Raw genomic sequence first — 21327 nt, 5'->3', positions numbered from 1 at the left:
ATATAGTGCACTACTTTTAACCAGGGCCCATGTGGCTTTGGTCAAAGGTTGTGCACTATATAGGCAATATGATGTCATTTGGGACGCACCCACAATGTAAAAAGCATAGAGTGGAGGGAAGTGTTGGAAAGGAAGTGTGTCCTGTCTGAGGGATATCCTCTCAGCTCCAGAGACATAATGAGATAATTATCTTACAAATAACTCCTGACCTCCTTCCCTGGATACTGTCATCAGTGTCTCCCCTATATTAATGTAGTGTTCATTCAGTGTCTCCCCTATAATAATGTAGTGTTCATTCAGTGTCTCCCCTATATTAATGTAGTGTTTCATCAGTGTTCCCCTATAATAATGTAGTGTTCATTCAGTGTCTCCCCTATATTAATGTAGTGTTCATTCAGTGTCTCCCCTATATTAATGTAGTGTTCATTTCCAGTGTCTCCCCTATATTAATGTAGTGTTCATTCAGTGTCTCCCCTATATTAATGTAGTGTTCATTCAGTGTCTCCCCTATATTCATCGCGGCCGCCCGAATATAGGGAATAATGGCACAAACATCACAAACAGTCATTCTGTTACCAAACTTTGAATCTGCACTGTTCTTCAAGTAAATGTATTTGTGGAAATTGTTAAAAGTAGTACTTGTGCATAGAGTTGTATGGTGTGTTTAACTTTGCAATCATTGGTTTTGTTTGACATGCATTTTAAATATAGTCTCAGCATCACTCTGTTACTGTGGATTTGCGCAAATACACTGCTGCTATACTCTTTAGATACTACAGATGTTAGTGGGCTTAGGCCCACTGCTTTCCCCCTCATTTATGTTTCTCCTCTCCTGAAAAGAGACTCAAGCAGCCCTTACTGTGGGCAGTAAATATTCAGCCATAAATGTCTATTCACAACATTTGTTTTCAACTTCGAGAGCTCGCTGGTTTTAGTTTACGCCAAGGTTTAGCTAGTAAGACACAGATGGAACGCGAGCAGCAACGTATCTCTACAAGTGTATTCATGTTTGATTGTTGGGATTGTGGTTTTAGTCTGACAATCGGGGTGGGTGGGGTTTCTGGTTTTTATTTTTCTATGTTTATTGTTGTTTCCTTCCTAAAGAGACACATAGGTCAGTATTCAGTATTCACATAGGTCAGTATTCAGTATTCACATAGGTCAGTATTCAGTATTCAACCTAAGGTTGAAACATTTCCTGACTATTTACATATGAGAGATTTCCATTCGGTTACATATTTGAAACCCAACCTATGCTTAATCCACTAAAATATGTCACATTCAACGTAAAAGGTCTTAACAGCCCGATTAAGAGGAAAATAGGCTATACATACCTTAAGAAATTAATGGCTGACATTGTGTTTTTACAAGAAACACATCTTACAGCCAGTGAACACAATAAATTGAAGAGGGAATGGGTAGGACAAGTTTTTGCGTCCTCTTTTAACTTCAAAGCAAGAGGAACTGCAATTTTGATAAGTAGACACATCCCCTTCTGCGTCAACAACACCATCTCTGATCCCTATCGGGCAGGTTTGTTTTGGTGCAGGGGCATATGTTTTCGGAGTCTTGGACCCTATTGAATATTTATGCTCCTAACTTCGATGACCATATGTTTATTCAGAATGTCTTCCTTCAGGTTGCTCAAGCACCACCAGGATGGCTACTGGTTGGAGGAGATTTACATTTTTGTTTAGATACAGTTCTTGATAGGTCCTCTGATAAACCCTCACTTCTTACCAAAGCCAGCAAGCTCACCATGTCATTCATGAAAGATCTTAATTTACTAGACATCTGGAGACAGTTGCACCCACAGGATAGGGACTACTTTTTTATTCACACCTCCACAACACACACACGCGCATAGATAACTTTTTACTATCGACCCAACTGTTTCATATAGTGTTAGATATCGAGTATCTCCCCAGATTGCTGTGACCATTCTCCTCTGGTATTATCAATCTCCTTTCCTACCAAGGTAAATGGAGCATATAGATGGAGACTAAATTCTACACTCCTAAAGCAACCTGAATTTTGTGCATTCATCAAAGAGCAGATCAATATTTTTACTTTGACAAACAAACCCTCCGCTCCTGACAGTTTCATTCTTTGGGACAGATTGAAAGCCTATCTGAGGGGACAGATCATTTCCTATACTAAAGGGCTGAAGAGAAAACACAGTGCGGAACTGAATGTCCTTGAATCTGAAATCTCTGAGCTAGAGAAAACCTACCAAAGAGGCCAGACTAAAGATCTATACAGGCTTTTGGTAAATAAAAAACTTAAATATAATATTCTGAACACATATCACTAAATCAAAACAGCGTTAGTACGAGCTTGGAGAGAAAGCACACAAAGTATTGKCATGGCAACTGAAAGCAGAGGAAAGTAAGAGGACAATTAATGCTATAGAAACTCTTACTAATGAGATATCTTTCGACCCTACTGAAATTAATGATACTTTTAAGAAATACTACGAAGACCTCTACACTTCCCAATCAAGCGATGATCTGTCAGAGATCGACTCCTTTCTCTCCACTCTCAACCTCCCATGCCTGTCAGAGGAAGACAGAGAGCGCCTGAATGAACAGTTCTCAGTTCCTGAATTGTTGGAGGCCATTAAATCCTTACCTTCTAATAAATCTCCTGGGGAGGATGGCTTCCCTCCAGAGTTCAATAAAGAATTTAGGGAGCTGTTGGTCCCCAACCTTATGGAGGTGTAACAGTTTAACTTTACGTCCGTCCCCTCGCCCCGGGCGCGAACCAGGGACCCTCTGCACACATCAACAACAGTCACCCACAAAGCATCCTTACCTATCGCTCCACAAAGGCCGCGGCCCTTGCAGAGCAAGGGGAACCACTACTTCAAGGCCTCAAAGCGAGTGACGTAACCGATTGAAACGCTATTAGCGCGCACCACAGCTAACTAGCTAGCCATTTCACATCCGTTACAGAGGCACTTAAAAAAGCCGGGGAAGACAACTGCTTTCCAGTCTTTCTCTCAAGCAGTGATTACTGTAATCCACAAGAAAGGGAAACACCCGCTAAAGTGCACCTCCTATAGACCAATCTCTCTCCTTAACACAGGTTGTAAACTGGTCACCAAGAGGCTATCTAAGAGACTGGAGTCATGTCTTCCCCTGTTGGTCAACCCAGATCAGACTGGCTTCATAATTAATAGACTGTCCTCCAATAATCTCAGAAGGTTCTTTGATATAATTCACCTTGCTAACAAAAACAAAATACCTAGTGTCGCATTCTTCCTCGACGCTGAAAAGGCCTTTGATAGGGTTGAATGGCCATACCTCTTTCGCGTCTTGGAAAAGTTTGGTTTAGGTACCGTGTTTGTAAATTTGATAAAATCACTCTACAAATCTCTTAAAGCTAGGATTGCTACCAATGCGATTACTTCCTCCTCTTTCCCTCTCTATAGGGGGAACAGACAAGGTTGCCCAATTAGACCCCAACTCTTTGCCCTCGCCATCGAACCGTTGGCTGAGGCTATCTTATTTCTAACAAACCCAGAACATTCCCTCTCTCACTTGCAGATCCTACTACAGTGTTATAGTTCTTTCTCTGGATATAAGGTCAATTTTGATAAAAGTGAAATCTTACCGTTGTCTGTCTTTGACCATCAAGCACAAGTTTCCTTTTAGATGGTCTCCTATGGGCTTCACATATTTGGGCATAATGGTGGATGGTAACCTGAACAACCTATATAAACTCCATCTGGCCAGTTTGTTGTAAAAGGTGGAGGGTGACCTTTGTAAATGGATGGACTTGCCTCTCACTCTACTGGGTAGAATAAATGCAATTAAAATGAATGTCCTGCCCAGATTTCTATATTTGTTTCAATCTCTCCCTATCCCTGTTCCCGCAGCATTCTTTTCCTCTCTCGACAAGCTGGCCAGACGGTTTATCTGGCACGGCAAAACCCCTAGGGTTGGCCTGGATAAACTGACCCTTGATTACAGTCAAGGGGGCTTAAACCTCCCCAATTTTAGGATGTACTACTGGGCTGCACAGTCTAGGTTTCTGGCTCAGTGGTTTGACAATGGTCCCTCTCCCTCATGGTTGAACATTGAAAAGTTTGTGGTAAATGATGACACTGGGGCAGAATTGTTTTACAAATGGGACAGAAAATCTATAAAAAGCATCACAGACAACCCTTTAATCATACATTCTGTCCTGGCATGGTGCAAACTGCATGAGCTGTTCAGACGAGGGGGATTTCTTTCCCCTAAAACCCCTTTATGGAACAATAGATTGATCCCTATGTTTTTCCAGAATAGTAACTTTAGACCGTGGTCTGATAAGGGGATCACTCTTCTGGAACATTGTTATGAGGAGGGAGTTCTTATGTCTTTTGAACAGCTGAAACAGAAATACCACTTGCCTAACAGGGACTTCTTTAGCTCCCTACAACTACGAAATGTTATTAGTGTGTGCTCTGATATTCATTGAATGTATCTGTCATGTATCATGGGACTAGATGTTAAAGACAGTGGAATGTAACAGATATACTGATAGACTGCAACTAATATTCAATACATTTCATATGCAATAGTGCACAAATCAGGATTATTCATCTCACATTGGTTCTCAAAGACTTGGCCTTGTGTCCTACAAGGTATTTTAACACTGTTCACACATTCCGATTGCCAATTTCCACAAGCTCGTCCCTCTTCGTAATTCATTCAGTCTGAATAGGGACTTTTTCTTAGTTGTGTATGTTTTTCTGTTGAGATACCTATTTTTTCAAAAATTCTGTTCTTTCTAATCATCACTTTCTATTTTTCTCTTTCTCTTTCCCCTCACACTCCGTTCCGCACCCACCAACCTCGACTAACTCTGTCCTTTTTCCTGCTTCGTCTCACTTGTTCTTGTTTCACCTTGACCCTTATCTTTGACCCATATCGTTGACCCTTATCTTCGATCCCACATCACTCCCATCTGCCCTCTACCCTCCACCGCCCACTCTACTCCCCTTTAGCATAGCACCGGTGGTGGAACCTCCCTTTCCGGGGGACATTCTAAGCCCAGACCAGGCAGACTACAGTCCAATGCGCTCTGATCTCTAATTCTCTCTGATCTCTATCTCTACTGCTACTATTTTCCTTATACTCTCTATTGAAATACCTTGGCATATCGTATCATTGTCTGCTCTGTTCAGCAATGCACTCTCATTTCCACATTCACTCTAGACACCATTCCTGGGACTCTTGGGATTGTGAAGTTTGAGTCCAGTCTGAAGGTTTTTCCATTTTAGGCAGGCTGTAATGTTTTCTGATGCCAGTGGAAAATGATGGGGTTATTCCATCATGTCATAGCTTTCCCTCTCTACCTATGACACTAGCACTAGCATTTCAGCTAAAAACAACTGGGACAAAATAGGTTTTCATTTATTTTTTGATGGGTCTCCGTTTGTAATTTCACCCTGAAAATCATGTTACATATTTCACACTATAATTACTTTCAATATTCCCTTATTGCCTTGTTAGGGTTGTAGTTTTAGTTCCAGCACTAAGCATGACTGAACTGATACACGGATTGGTCCACCCGAATGAGATACACAAGATGGAGCCGACAGACATGGTCACCCTGTATTTGTATTTGTATTTATTAGGTATTCCCAATACCAAGGCAGCAGCTACTCTTCCTGGGGTCCAACCACATTAAGGCACTTACATTACATATAAAACAAAATATAAAACAGTACATCATATAACATTATTACACCACTACATATCTACAATACTAAATGTATAATACCACCATACAACAATATTACTATGTACGTGTGTGTAGTGTGCGCGTGCTAGCGCTTGTGTGTAAATGCCTGTGTATGCACCTGTGTCTGTGTCTCTTCACAGTCCCCACTGTTCCTTAAGGTGTATTTTTACCTGTTTTTAAATCTGATTTTACTGCTTGCATCAGTTACCTGATGTGGAATAGAGTTCCATGTAGTCATGGCTCTATGTAGTAATGTGCGCCTCCCATATTCTGTTCTGGACTTGTTGTGAAGAGACCTCTGGCGGCATGTCTTGTTGGGTATACTTGGGTGTCCAAGCTGTGTGCCAAGCTGTGTGCTAACAGACAGCTCAGTACATTCAGCATGTCAACACTTCTTACAAAAACAAGTAGTGATAAAGTCAATCTCTCTTCCACTTAGAGCCATGAGAGATTGACATGCATATCATTAATGTTAGCTCCCTGTGTACTTTTAAGGGCCAGCTGTGCTGCCCTGTTCTGAGACAATTGTAATTTTCCTAAGTCCCTCTTTGTGGCACCTGACCACACGACTGAACAGTAGTCCAGGTACGACAAAACTATGGCCTGTAGGACCTGCCTTGTTAATAATGTTGTTAAGAAGGCAGGGCAACACTTTATTATGGACAGACTTCTCCCCATCTTAGCTACTGTTGTATCAATATGTTTTGACCATGACAGTTCGCAATCTAGGGTTACTCCATGCAGTTTAGTCACCTCAACTTGCTCAATTTCCACATTATTCATTACAAGATTTAGTTGAGGTTTTGGGTTTAGTGAATGATTTGTCCCAAATACAATGCTTTTGCCACCCATTCTGAAACTAACTGCAGCTCTTTGTTAAGTGTTCCAGTAATTTTAATCGCTGTAGTCGCTGATGTGTATAGTGTTGAATCATCTGCATACATAGACACACTGGCTTTACTCAGTTAGTAAAGATTGAAAAAGTAAGGGGCCTAGACAGCTGCCCTGAGGAATTCCTGATTCTACCTGGATTATGTTGTAGAGGCTTCCATTAAAGAACATCCTCTTTGTTCTGTTAGACAGGTAACTCTTCATCCACAATGTAGCAGGGGGTTTAAAGCCATAACATATATGTTTTTTTCTAGCAGCAAACAATGATCGATAATGTCAAAAGCGGCACTGAAGTCCAACAAAACAGCCCCAACAATATGTGTATCATCAATTTCTCTCAGCCAATCATCAGTCATTTGTGTAAGTGCTTAGCTTGTTGAATGTCCTTCCCTATAAGTATGCCGAAAGTCTGTTGTCAATTTGTTTACTGTAAAATAACATTGTATCTGGTCAAACACAATCTTTTCCAAAAGTTTACTAAGGATTGGTAACAGGCTGATTGTTCGGCTTTTTGGGCCAGTAAAGGAAGCTTTACTATTCTTGGGTAGCGGAATGACTTTTTCTTCCCTCTAGGCCTGAGGGCACACACTTTCTAGTAGTATGAAATGGAAGCCCTGTTCCTAGCTCCTAGCCAACTTTGTATTTCTTACATATTTGCTAAGAACGTTTCTTTCATTATTACCTACAGCTGGAAAGCCGGACTCTGACATTTCTCATTCTAATATTTCTACATTTCTTAATACCTCTCTTTACATTTTTGGGATTTGTATGTATTGTTTTGTATTGTTAGGTATTACAGCAGTGTTGGAGCTAGGAACATAAGCATTTCACTACATCCGCGATAACATCTGCAAAATATGTGTATGCGACCAACATTTTTTTATTTGAATGATGCAAATCAAATCAAGTTTATTTGTCACGTGCGCCAAATACAACAGAGAAATGCTTACTTAAAAGCCCTAACCAACAGTGCAATTTTTAAGTAAAAAATAGGTATTAGGTAAACAATAGATAAGTAAAGAAAGAAAACATTAAAAAAGATAGTGAAAATAACATTAGTGAGGCTATATGCAAGTGGTACCGGTACAGAGTCAATGTGCAGGGGCACCGGTTAGTCGGGCTAATTGAGGTAATATGTACATGTAGGTATAGTTAAAGTGACTATGCATAGATGATAAACAGAAAGTAGCAGCAGTGTAAAAGAGGGGTTGGGCGGGGGGAGTGGTGGGACACAATGCAAATAGTCTGAGTAGCCATTTTATTACCTGTTCAGGAGTCTTATGGCTTGGGGGTAAGAGCTGTTGAGAAGCCTTTTGGTCCTAGACTTGGCGCTCTGGTACCGTACGCACTACCCTCTGTGGTGCCTTGCGGTTGGAGGCCGAGCAGTTGCCGTACCAGGCAGTGATGCAACCAGTCAGGATGCTCTCGATGTTGCAGCTGTAGAACCTTTTGAGGATCTGAGGACCCATGCCAAATCTTTTCAGTCTCCTAAGGGGGAATAGGTTTTGTCGTGCCCTCTTCACGACTGTCTTGGTGTGTTTGGACCATTCTAGTTTGTTGGTGATGTGGACAACAAGGAACTTGAAGCTCTCAACCTGCTCCACTACACCTCCGTCGATGAGAATGGGGGCGTGCTCGGTCCTCCTTTTTCCTGTAGTCCACAATCATCTCCTTTGTCTTGATTACATTGTGGGATAGGTTGTTATTCTGGCACCACCCGGCCAGGTCTCTGACATCCTCTCTATAGGCTGTCTCGTCGTTGTCGGTGATCAGGCATACCACTGTTGTGTCATCTGCAAACTTAATGATGGTGTTGGAGTCATGCCTGGCCATGCAGTCATGGGTGAACAGGGAGTACAGGAGGGGACTGAGCACACACCCCTGATGGGCCCCTGTGTTGAGGATCAGCATGGCAGATGTGTTGCTACCTACCCTCACCACCTGGGGACGGCCCATCAGGAAGTCCAAGATCCAGTTGCAGAGGGAGGTGTTTAGTCCATAGGAGCTTTCAGGGCACTATGGTGTTGAACGCTGAGCTGTAGTCAATGAACAGCATTCTCACGTAGGTGTTCCTTTTGTCCAGGTGGGAAAGGGCAGTGTGGAGCGCAATAGAGATTGCATCATCTGTGGATCTGTTTGAGCGGTATGCAAATTGGAGTGGGTCTAGGGTTTCTGGGATAATGGTGTTGATGTGAGCCATTACCTGCCTTTCAAAGCACTTCATGGCTACGGACGTGAGTGCTATGTCCGTAGTCAGGTGACCTTAGCGCTCTTGGGCACAGGGACTATGGTGGTCTGCTTGAAGCATGTTGGTATTACAGACTCAATCAGGGACATATTGAAAATGTCAGTGAAGACACCTGCTAGTTGGTCAGCACATGCCTGGAGCACACGTCCTGGTAATCCGTCTGGCCATGCAGCCTTGTGTATGTTGACCTGTTTAAAGGTCTTACTCACGTCGGCGAGCGTGATCACACAGTCGTCTGGAACACCTGATGCTCTCATGCGTGCCTCAGTGTTGCTTGCCTCGAAGCGAGCATAGAAGTGATTTAGCTCGTCTGGTAGGCTCGTGTCACTGGGCAGCTCACGGCTGTGCTTCCCTTTGTAGTCCGTAATAGTTTGCAGGCCCAGCTGACTCAGTACGGTCTTTGTGGTGGTAAATAAACAGCCACGAAAATTTTTTATGAAAACTCTCTTGGCAAATAGTGTGGTCTACAGCTTATCATGAGATACTCTACTTCAGGCGGGCAAACGCTAGAGAATTCCTTAGACTTCGTGCACCAGCTGTTGTTTACAAATATACACAGACCGCCCCCTCTCGTCTTACCGGAGTGTGCTGTTCTATCTAGCCGGTGCAGCGTATATCCCACTAGCTGAATCTTTTCCATGTCGTCATTCAGCCACCATTCGGTGAAACATAAGATATTACAGTTTTTGATGTCCCGTTGGTAGGATATTCGTGATCGTACCTCGTCTAATTTATTGTCCAATGATTGTACGTTGGCAAGTAATATTGATGGAAAGGGCAGAATTCCCACTCGCCGTCGGCGGATCCCTACGAGGCACCCCGCCCTGTGTCCTCTATACCTGCGTCTCTTTCTCTTGTCAATGACAGGGATTTCGGCCTTGTCGGGTGTCTGAAGTACATCCTGTGCGTCCTGCTTGTTGAAGAAAAAGTCTTAGTCTAATCCGAGGTGAGTGATCGCTGTTCTGATATCCAGAAGCTCTTTTTTGCTTTCATCCAGCGCCATCTTACTTTGTGAAAGGACCACTTACTGCCAGTAGGTTCTATGTCAGTATAGTGAACTGACAAGTCCAACAGACAATAGTAGTTAACTGTTCTGCCATTTCCCTGAAGTGTTTTTTGACATTCACATTGTGTTTTGTGGAGAGAGCACAAAAGAGGCTCCAGTAATATTGGGCCAGAAGTCATTCAAGTCATTCCCATGAGCTCCTGAGTTTGAAGCAGTCTATTCTGTAGAACAGGGCTGTTTGGCTGACCACCAGCAGTAGGGTTAAGTAGCAGAGGTTCCTCTCTAAAAGCCAAAGCTGAGAAAGTGTCCCTCTTTCCCACACTGCCCCACACCACTCCACATTGGCCTTCCTAGACCCCTGGGAGAGAGACAAGATAAATAGAGGGTCTCATATTGTCTGGTCCTTGGTGGGATGTGTAATACGACTTGGGCCTTGTTCTTGTGGGTTTGTGGTCTTGCTCACTCTATCTTTCTCTCTTTCTCTCTTTTTCTCCCTCTCTTCCTCCCTCCCCTTCTCTCTTTCCCTCTCTCCCATTCTCTCTCTTTCTCTCTGCCCCTCTTTCCTTCTCTCCCCCTCTCCCCTGCCATAGGCGCTGGTGCTGGTGGGGAGGGAGGAGAGAAGTGGGGTTGAAGGTCGGGCTGAAAGCGGTTGGGCTTTAAAGGCCAGGCTGGGCGCACGGCTCAATCAGCTCTTTGTCTCCTGCTACAGGCCTCTGTGTGTTCAGAAGGGGCCCGGTCCGCCTCACAAAGCCATCACAGTTCTACTGAACAGCTTTAATAGCTAAATACGTTTGTGAATTAAGAGTTTGGAATGCTATTTTTCCAGGCTCCTTTTTTTCTTCTCCCCCACGCTCGCTATCAGCAGGCGGTTTCTTCATCCTTGGTGGTGCTTGACAGGGGATTTCCCCCGATGGAAAAAGTGAGTGGTGTTCAGCAGAATGCTCCTCAGAGAGAGAGAGAGAGAGAGAGAGAGAGAGAGAGAGAGAGAGAGAGAGAGAGAGAGATGCAGAGAGAGGAAGAGAGAGCCCTCGTTAGCGTTAAGGGCACAGCCCTACACTGTAACCAAAGAATCATGGGTACTGAGTGCGCTCGCCAGGCCAAAACGTGCCGTCAGAGCGGCAAGCTCAGAGGAGACAGGTCTAATGTCTGTTACTGCGTGTGTGTGTCTGTTCGCTGCAGGGCCAAGCGAGTGCCCAGTGAAGTGATTAGATTAGCGACGGGTAAAATGAGGCTTTTTGATCAGCCATTTGATGTTGCATGTCTTCTGGTACTGTTTTCAAACGGTACAATGTCCTTTAGCCGGCTGACTGACTTTGTGGAACAGCCAACACAGTCGATCATGTCCATGCCATACTGCTGACGCCTGCGTTTCTACACTACATACAGTAGTCAGCCCATTGTGTGGGTTTTTATACCAAATCTTTTCAGTTCACTCTTCAATAAATAAAGGCCTTTCCTCACAAGAAGTGGAAGGCATCTTGGAGGAACCAGGCCAGCTTGTGCCAATGTTTTGTTGTAAATCGAGGAAACTAAACTCTGTTTTGAAGGCAGCTTCTTACCACTAGACATAATGACACAGCTGCCTTCCAGCCAGCCTGTCCTGTCACTGGCACAATCACTATCAGACCCCCAGGGCCTCAACACAATGGATGTATGGGGCAGCCTGTGTGTGTGCATGTGCGTGTGCGTACACGTGTGTGTGTGTGTGTGTGTGCGTGCGTATGTGTGCACAAGCGTGTGTGAGGCACTCTTAATCCAACTTTTAATCAAACAGCAGGGTTCCTAAAGCGTAATGAATGCACGCTGTCATTGTCAACAGCAACATGTTGTCTAGCAATATGTCATTAGTGATTCCACAGAGAGAAAGGGAGAGGGAAGAAGTGTGCATGTCCGTGTGTTTGGTTGACTTGAGACCCCTGCTCACGGTATGCCCACATAAAACATGACTCGTCAATATAGCCATGGCAAGTAGCAACTGACTGTAAGAAAGAACACAAATATTGACTTCCTTCCCCCAACCCGGACCATACCAGATCGAGGCCAAGCTGAACAAAAGCTGGCAGACCCAGGCCAGCTCAACACGGTTGGCAGGGGAGTGAGAATAGGTGCACCCTGAGGGGGGTCTGCCTGGGCTATTTAAAGGATGTGTATTTGTGAGTCGTATGAGAGAAGATGTCTTAGAACGGAAATAGATCATGTAATAATAATAAGACAAAAAGGATACGAAGTTGTAAAATGGTTATCCTCCCTTAGCCTTTGCAGACAGCAGTGACAGTAGCCTACAGTATGTCTACGGAAACATGACATTTTTAAAGCTGCGTAAATCGACCGTAGAACACCACTATGGATAGTACAGCCTCTATATTATGACCAGTATGCCCTACTTAACTCATAGAGCCAGGTCAGGTTAGCTTCGCTAACTCTGTTCTCCATAGGCAGTAGAGCCCATGCTCCAGCCTCTCTGTCCCATCTGGTGTGCTTGACTTTGTGAAGGGAAAGGGAATGTTGAGGCCCACCTCCAGAATCACTCACTTGAGCTTTTTTCACTGCAGCCGTTGGCATAGTAATTCTACTGCCTGGGTTAGGGCTGGGACGGGGCTGGGCTGGGGCGGGGCGGGGCTGGGACGGGACTGGGGCGGGGCTAGGGGCTCCCCTCTTATTCAGTGTCTAACTGAAACTGTGATGTCACCTTTTCAAAAAAGTGTAGCTAGCAAGGCAGTGAGTGACCCAGCTTGGCTGACAGTGTAATTGTACTATTGTGAGATCGTCCACACTTATGGCTATGTGTGTGTATTTGTGTGACGAGTGTTGACATCTGTCTCACGTGCACATGTGTGTTATAGACAGAAAGTGTGTTTGTGTATGTATCAGTGGAGGCTGCTGACGGCTCATAATAATGGCTGGAATGGAGCGTGGAATGGCATCAAAGATGGAAACAATATGTTTGATGTATTTGCTACCATTCCACAGATTGCGCTCCAGCCATTACCACGAGTCCGTCCTCCCCAATTAAGGTGCCACCAACCTCCTGTGGTGTGTATATGTGTGGGCGTACGGTATGTGTGCATGTGTACGTCTAACTTGTGCCTGTTGTTCAAGCGTCCTCTATATGTGGTACAGTTGTCAGTTTTAGTACAGACCACAATTGAGATATGGAAATAGACCCCATAATTTGTACATGACTCTGAATTTAGCCACAGTTATGTTTGGTGAGTTTCTTTCTGCAAACATTGAACCAAAGGCCTCCCTGAGGGACATTTGTCCCAAACATTATTCAAGTTTGATTCTCAATTCATTTTGAATAAGGCAACACCACCAAAGGATAGTCCCATGTAAATGTCGCTTTGTGTACATTATGTTGCTGAAAAATGACTATAAATGTTCATGCTGAGGTTCCTGTGTGTTTAACTAACTGTTGTCTCCCTCTGTGTTCCAGCGTACTACAGAGCTCTGGTGAACTTCACAGACTCCATTGTGTACAGGCCTGACATGGAGGACATTTCCTCACTGTCTTTCCAGGAGATCTCTGACGCGGTGGTGGACACGGTAGGTCTATTCCAGAACCATATATACTATATACCACGGGTATTCAAATCTAACCCTGTGAGGTCCGGACTATTGCTGCTTTTATATTCTAGCTGATCATTAATTGCACCCACCTGTTGTCCCAGGTCTAAATCTGTCCCTGATTATAGGGGAAGAATTAACAACAAAAGCAGTGGAACTGGCTTTGAGCCTAGATTAGAATTTGAGGACTGTATGCGGTAGGCTTATTCCAGAACATACTGTATACTGTGTACTTTACACAGGCCAGGGCAGGATTCTCACACCTTGCATTCCACTGCCACGTCATGTCTGCCACACAATGTTATTGATTGCGAATCAGGCCGTATACTGTAGATAATTTGAGTCAATATACTCATGTATAGCCTGTCTTTTTACTGTTGTTTTATTTCTTTACTTACCTATTGTTCACCTAATACCTTTTTTTGCACTATTGGTTAGAGCCTGTAAGTAAGCATTTCACTGTAAGGTCTACACCTGTTGTATTCGGCGCACGTGACAAATAAACTTTGATTTGATTTGTATCATATACTACTCTACATCATATGTTAGAACACTTGTTAGGAAAGTTGTTAAACTTGTTAAAACATGTGGCCAAAAATGTATCTCTGCTGGTTTGTACCCATCTAAGTATATTGTTTCTCCTTCCACAGTTGGAGTCGGAGTACAACAGGTTCCCAGGCATCCAGACTGTCAATGTGGTCCTCATCAAGTAAGATGACTGCTCATCTTCAGCTACTGTTGATAAAACCCCACCAGTCTTACTTTTACTTACTTGACTTATTTTAGCCTGGGTGTAACAAAGGTGGTTCAATGAACCATGCTCACATGATGAGTAACCTTGTCTGAGATCTGCAGACTGCTCCCAGAGCTAATGCTAATGCTTAGGCTTCAGTTTATACTCATCTGGTTGGTCCGCCAAATACTGTTGTAAGCTGAGTGTAACTAATCAATGTTCTTACATTAGATAAAAGAATGATATGCCCCAACCCACGTTTATCTAAACCTGGAGCACTGTACGGTTATCGTCACCGCGTCCCTCTCTAAAAAAAAACATCTGTCCTGGCCTGTGTATAGGAAGATGCTGAGGCAGGATGGGGTGGATGTGTTTGTAGAGCTTGACGTGGGCTCTGACTACAACAACAACGACAATCAGATCCGCAACGTGCTCTATGGAGTGGTGAAGGAGGGAACCATCGCCTCCTACATCACCTCTGTCCAGGGCTTCCAGTTCAGACGCCTGGGAGAAGGTAAGGACCACAGGGGATAATATATACTCTGCAATGTAAGGACTTTCCAGGATGCTGATATGGCCAAATATACAGCATCCAGATTAGGAAGATGTCTAAATTACGGCATCCATTTTAGGAAGTCGTAGCTGACCTACTATAAATGCTGTACAAGTGAACAAAATAGGTCTGATCTCATAGCTATGGTAGTCCTTATTTAATTGAGACATTGATTTATTATATCTTATTACAATCTTTCAATGAAGCTAGACTAGCCAGCCCAAGGCATCATGCTAGAAAAGGCTATTTTTTGTGTTCACTTTTTCCCCTCTATATGTCTCCCCTTCAATCATACCTATTTCTGTCAATAAACCAATAAAATATGAAAAGAAAGAAAAGGAGGGCTAGGTAATCATAGGTAGTGTCCTTAACTTGTCTCTCTGGTTTCTAGCTCTGCCCCCTGTGAACCCCATGGCTGTGCCAGGTTTGTACTGGACCATGCCGACCTGGGTTCAATGCTATTGGAAATCATTTCAAATACTTTAGCTGGGCTTGACTGAGCTTGCCTGGCGCAATAGAGTCAATAGAATAGTAGCAAAATAGTATTTTAACCCAGGTCTGGAACAATGCCTGCTGCACGGAGACTGCTAGAGCTGCTGTAGAAGTGACATGACTGTTCTGTAGTGTGTGTAGAATGCAGAATGCAGCTATTTGTGGATGGTGATGATGAACAGGATGACAATTAGTTCTTTGAGAATCTGTTAAGAGTTCATGCAGGAATGTTCTGCATGTGTGCACCTGAAGCAGAAGTCTGACAACGTTTTGGTTTTGCACTGCCCAAGAGAACTGCATGGCATGAGTTAGGTTACAGATATTGCTATTTGCAAAGGAAAAAAAGTCTTCAGAGTTTCTTCAGAAGGATCTCCATTACATCATGGCCATGTCCCACCTCCGGTCCGGTGAGCTGTCAGACTGTTAGCCCCAGAACGACCCGCAGTGACCCAGGATGGTCATTGGAGGCTGGTGAAAGGAGGACGGCTCATAGTAATAACTGGAATGGAATAATGGAATTCCATTTTGATACCATTCCATTTATTCCATTCTGATACCATTCCATTTATTCCATTCTGATACCATTCCATTTATTCCATTCTGATACCATTCCATTTATTCCCATTCTGATACCATTCCATTTATTCCATTCCAGCCATTACAATGAGCCCATCCTTCACCGATGAAGGTTGCTTGTATTTGACGTGATTTGAACAGGAAGCGTTGTGTTGTGTGGTGGCCTTTTAGCTCTGCATGTCTGACCTTTGAACCCACCCGTTTCTCAGTGGTCCCAGACCTTCGGCCGTGCATTAAGGGTGAGCACACGTGTCGGGATGGGGAGTGCATCCCTCTGGAGTACCTGTGTGACAACAGACCTGATTGCAATGACATGAGTGATGAGCTGGATTGTGGTGAGTTGCATGGTATGGAATGGATCTGGACCTGTGCTGTGACTAGATGGTTGACTCAAGCATTTAATTGAACATGTAACCTAACGAGAGAGTCAACTCAAATGTTCACTTAAGTTGAATTTAGCCTTCTATTGGCATCAATGCATGACAAAGTGAAAATGTAAGTTAGGTGGAAGTTAGGATTCGCCCCTGGATCAACGGTCTTTAACAGATCTGTTGGTTTTCAGATAAGATCCGTCCTGGTGCAGTTACCCCCACTCCTCCCACCACCATCCCCATCAAGAAGCCTCCACGCCCCCCTGGTCCCCCAGGGCCCTGCAAAGTGGACCAGGCCACCTGTCAGAATGGGGAGTGTGTCCCCAGAGACTACCTCTGTGACGGAGAGAGAGACTGCTCTGATGGCAGCGACGAGTTCAGATGCGGTAAGCACTTATTGGCAACCACTAACACTTCAAAGTACATACACACAGGCACGCATGTATATACACACACCAGTGTTTCTGTTAGCCAGTAATAGATTACTTTTGTCCGATAAAACAAATGAAAAACCAATAAATTAAATTGCCGCCGGTCAAATGTCCGGGAGAGAAAAAAAAATCACATTGCAAAATAATGCATTTTAGCCTATTCATTGATTGAAATAGCTGTCGATTTAGCGTGAGAGATGCCGCTACAGCTCATCAAACAGCCGGTTGTTGCTGCTGGAGTGAAACGTGCTTTAATAAGCTCAATCATTGCACAACAATTCTAAAGGCAATCACGTGTAAAAATTTAATTAAAATAAAAACATGGTCACGATTTAAAAGAGCTAGGTCTACTATTTTCTTTTTCTCAACTGGTAAATTGAAGGCATCTAGACAGGCTTCAGTGTGTCACACACCACTTTACATTGAGCTGGAGACAGTATGCATTTTAAAAACATATACTAAATTGTTTGAAACCTGAACGTTTTACTACATATTTTGAGGCATGTCTTACCTAGCCTAGCCTAAATCTAACCAAACCTGCGGACAATTATTTTATAAAGACTTCCATATGCCATTGAAACAAGTAGCCTTTTATAAAGACTTCCATATGCCATTGAAACAAGTAGACTTTTATAAAGACTTTCCATATGCCATTGAAACAAGTAGCCTTTTATAAAGACTTCCATATGCCATTGAAACAAGTAGCCTTTTATAAGACTTCCATATGCCATTGAAACAAGTAGCCTTTTATAAAGACTTCCATATGCCATTGAAACAAGTAGCCTTTTATAAAGACTTCCATATGCCATTGAAACAAGTAGCCTTTTATAAAGACTTCCATATGCCATTGAAAACAAGTAGCCTTTTATAAAGACTTCCATATGCCATTGAAACAAGTAGCCTTTTATTAAAGACTTCCATATGCCATTGAAACAAGTAGCCTTTTTCTCTCATATTCTATTGATTTTCAAATCAACTTTCTTTCATTGTCCAGAAGCCAAAATGAACAATCCTAGTCATATTAGCAACCCATGCTGGTTGTTGCATATTTAGATATCCCCTCTTTCTACATTTCAAATGGATATTTTCATCTCTGTCAAATGAAACCCCTCACAATGGTGTTTTCCGCTAAATGCATTATGGAAGGAACATTCCGGCGTAGCCTACTGCCTTGTGCGCATTGCTGAGCTGGTAATGGGAAGAAATAATAGTTTATCAACATTTTAAGCTAAACTTCTGATCGGTTGCATGAACCTCATTGTTTTTTAAACGTTTTTGGGGTTGTAGCCTAGGCCTACTGGTTGAATGAATTTGGGATCTATTTCTTTCTCGCACAGAACGACAAGCTGACCAATAGAATAGGTCAACTTTTCTACTATGGGGGTTAGTAGATTGACATAGGCTAGTGATTTTGCTGTTCGTTACAAGTCTTGTTGGCTGAGGATAAGTAAATGCGGACAGTTATTCTAACATAGGCGGCGCCTGGGTTTGAAGTTTGGGGAAGCAAATTTTTACCATAAAAATGCACCTTTATGATAAAGCATTCCATGCATCCTGGCATTTGCAGGCTTATGTAAGATATCCTACTATTCTTAATGGGATGATTAGATTGGATAGTCATAATTTAAGCTAATAATATAACTCAATCACTGTTCGCAAAAAATAATGTTCGTAGTGGCGCCGAAGTCGGACTTCCGCCGAAGTCGGTCCCTCTCCTTGTTCGGGCGGCGTTCGGCGGTCGACGTCACCGGTCTTTTAGCCATCTCCGATCCACTTTTCATTTTCCATTTGTTTTGTCTTTGTTTTCTACACACCTGGTTTCTATTCCCCAATTACATGTTCATTATTTAACCCTCTGTTTCCCACAGTTAGTGTGTGTGTTTATTGATTGTTCATGGCGGTACTTGTCGGCTGGTTATGTTTGCCGGGTTATGTATTTACGGCGTTATTTTCCAGTGACCGGTATTTCTCCGCACTTTGAGTATTGTCTGTATACTGGTGCTGTCGTGGAATTAAATACCTTGTACACTCATTTCTGCTCTCCTGCGCCTGATTCACTGCACCAGTTAACCACCGCCTGACAGCTGGCTATATCACAGAAAAATGTTGGCCTTTTATAAACACATTTCATGTAATTCTACTCCCTTTTATATGACTGGAGACATTAGCATAATCTTTTTTAATACGACAAAAATGACAAGGTAGCCTACTATGGGCCTACGAAAAGGGGAAACACAAATACAATATGACGTCCGTCTAACCTGCAGGAGGAGATGATTGTCCAAAAACAAACAAATGTGGCACTGACCCAATGATAAAGACAGTGAATATGCACACTAACCATCACCGGGAATATGGCCACTGTTATTTTGATAGTTAAAAGTCAGATTGGAGACTTTTCATTGTCTTCTATTTACAGCAATGACCATTTCGCTTTCCAAAAGTTTTTCCGTGATTGTATTTTTAAATATTGCCATATACGTGACTGGATCTCTTTGCTTTTCACTGACAGTCACAACTCAACAATCATCTATTTGGTATTTGCAGCCCGCTCTGCCCAAATTGTGGGCCCTTCTGACTGTAGGCTGTGTGATTTACGCTAATTATCCTTTGTGACCAAATCATGCTTTCTGGGGTAGTAGCCTACAGTATTTTGAAATATTTTATTTATTTATGTATGGACAGGAGTAAGCTATTTAGGCTATATCAGTTTGGCAATTCAATTTACTTTAGGGAAAGTTTCCCCTATATGGACGCGCTGCATATGTATTCTAACATCTTCAAATTTCTCAGCAGAATTCGGTAAGAATGACGCATGCAGTTGCATCGGAGTTGCATGTTCTGTTAAGATTAATTACCATAAACTAAATGTGATTTACCATAAAATGTACAATTTCTGGCCTTCTAAGCACAGTGGGTGGATGCCCTAATCAGGTTGCACAATCAATGCATAGCGATCTGGTACATTTCATAAATGTCCGGTGAATTAAAATGAAAGGCGCCACATTTCCTAACAGAAACCCAGATATACACACATACACACAATCACGATCAGACACAATGTTTTGCATCTGCTTAATGCAAACACACCTGATCAAGGCGTCTGATTGAAGTACTCCACTGATCCTGGCTCTATGTCTGTCTCCAGGCACTCCCTCTCCCTGTGAACCAAATGAGTTCAAATGTAAGAACGGCCGCTGTGCTCTCAAGCTGTGGCGCTGTGATGGAGACAACGACTGCGACGACAACTCAGACGAGACAGACTGCCGTAAGTCAGCACTCCTGTTGGTTGATCTGAAGCCAAACGAGTTCATTTCAGAATGATTCACATATTTTTCAAACTCCTTTTGAACTCTGTGGAAACAAATGTTAAAATGATTAATGACACTGATTTTCCATCTCTTCTGGTTCTCCAGCCACCAGAGGTCCAGGTGACACGTGTGCCCCAGAGCAGTTTGTGTGCCTCAGTGACCGCACCTGCATCCCATCCAGCTATCAGTGTGATGAAGAGACAGACTGCCCAGACCGCTCTGATGAGTATGGCTGCAGTAAGTCCCAGACCTTATCTGTCTGTGTCTCTCTGTTCTCTCTCTCTTTATCTCTCTCTCTCTCTTTATCTCTTTATCTCTCTCTTTATCTCTTTCTCTGTCTCTCTCTGTCTCTCTCTCTCTGGTTCTCTCTCTCTCTCTCTCTCTCTCTTCTCTCTCTCTCTCTCTCTCTCTCTCTTCTCTCTCTCTCCTCTCCTTTCTCTCTCTCTCTCTCTCTCTCTCTCTCTTCTCTCTCCTCTCTCTCTCTCTCTCTCTCTCTCTCTCTTTCTCTCTCTCTCTCTCTCTCTCTCTCTCTTTATCTCTCTCTCTTTATCTCTCTTTATCACTCTCTCTTTATCACTCTCTCTTTATCACTCTCTCTCTCTCTATCACTCTCTCTGTCTCTCTATCTCAGTCTCTTTATCTCTTTATTTCTCTCTTTCTTTTCTCTCTCTCTATCACTCTTTATTCTTTCTCTCTCTTTCTCTCTTTCTTTCTCTCTCTTTCTCTCTCTCACACATCATGTACAGTATGTGTCTCTTTTTCTCTCTCTCACCCATACACTATTCTCACTCTTTCTTTCTCTACCTCCTCTCTCTCGTTCTCTCTCTCTCAAAACCCCATCTGACCCCCAACTCCCCCTCTTTCTGTGTAAGCCTCTGTGTGTCTCTCTTGTATAGTCATCCTTTGTACCATAACCAGTGCAGTGACTCAGGTTCCATTCAGACTGTGGTGACATAGACACAGAGCTTTTGGGATGTGCATCCATGGAAAATAGTTTATTTTTCTGACTTTCCATAATTTTTGTTTCTCACTAAAGAGACTGAGTACCCAAATAAACCACTGCCCTTTTACATTGAGGTTGGGTAGTTGGGATTTTTGAATGTGTGTGTGCCATCATGCATCCCACGGTGCCTGCATACTTGGCTTTATAGATGCTCATCTTTGTTTTCTCGTAACTTTGCCTTTAAGCTCCTCCCATGGTGACCAGTCCCCCAGAGGAGTCCATTCAGGCAGTGCGGGGGGAGACGGTGACCTTTAACTGTGTGGCAGTGGGTGTTCCTACCCCCATCATCACCTGGAGGCTCAACTGGGGCCATATCCCCATCAGTGGCAGGTGAGTTGGTACAGTCCTCCTCCTTCTCTGGTTCAGCCCATAACAGCTCTTATCATAAACTTAGTGAGGCATTTAAGCCAAT

The 21327-nt window shown here is 43.2% G+C and overlaps 1 protein-coding gene across 1 annotated transcript in view; it reads left to right on the top strand.

Annotated features, from left to right (window-relative positions):
- The window catches only part of LOC111976306 (basement membrane-specific heparan sulfate proteoglycan core protein-like), a 196821-nt gene that overhangs the window by 78185 nt on the left and 97309 nt on the right, over positions 1–21327 (top strand). The window contains 9 exon segments of the mRNA XM_070448017.1: positions 13315–13424; positions 14096–14154; positions 14520–14692; positions 15123–15155; positions 16009–16134; positions 16362–16556; positions 19750–19869; positions 20018–20149; positions 21101–21245. Coding sequence (XP_070304118.1) covers positions 13315–13424; positions 14096–14154; positions 14520–14692; positions 15123–15155; positions 16009–16134; positions 16362–16556; positions 19750–19869; positions 20018–20149; positions 21101–21245 — 1093 coding nt within the window.

The sequence above is a fragment of the Salvelinus sp. IW2-2015 genome, linkage group LG17, assembly GCF_002910315.2.
Source record: "Salvelinus sp. IW2-2015 linkage group LG17, ASM291031v2, whole genome shotgun sequence".
Classification (NCBI taxonomy): domain Eukaryota; kingdom Metazoa; phylum Chordata; class Actinopteri; order Salmoniformes; family Salmonidae; genus Salvelinus; species Salvelinus sp. IW2-2015.
Note: the sequence above shows the minus strand (reverse complement) of the source record. Positions and strands in the feature narration are given on the sequence as shown.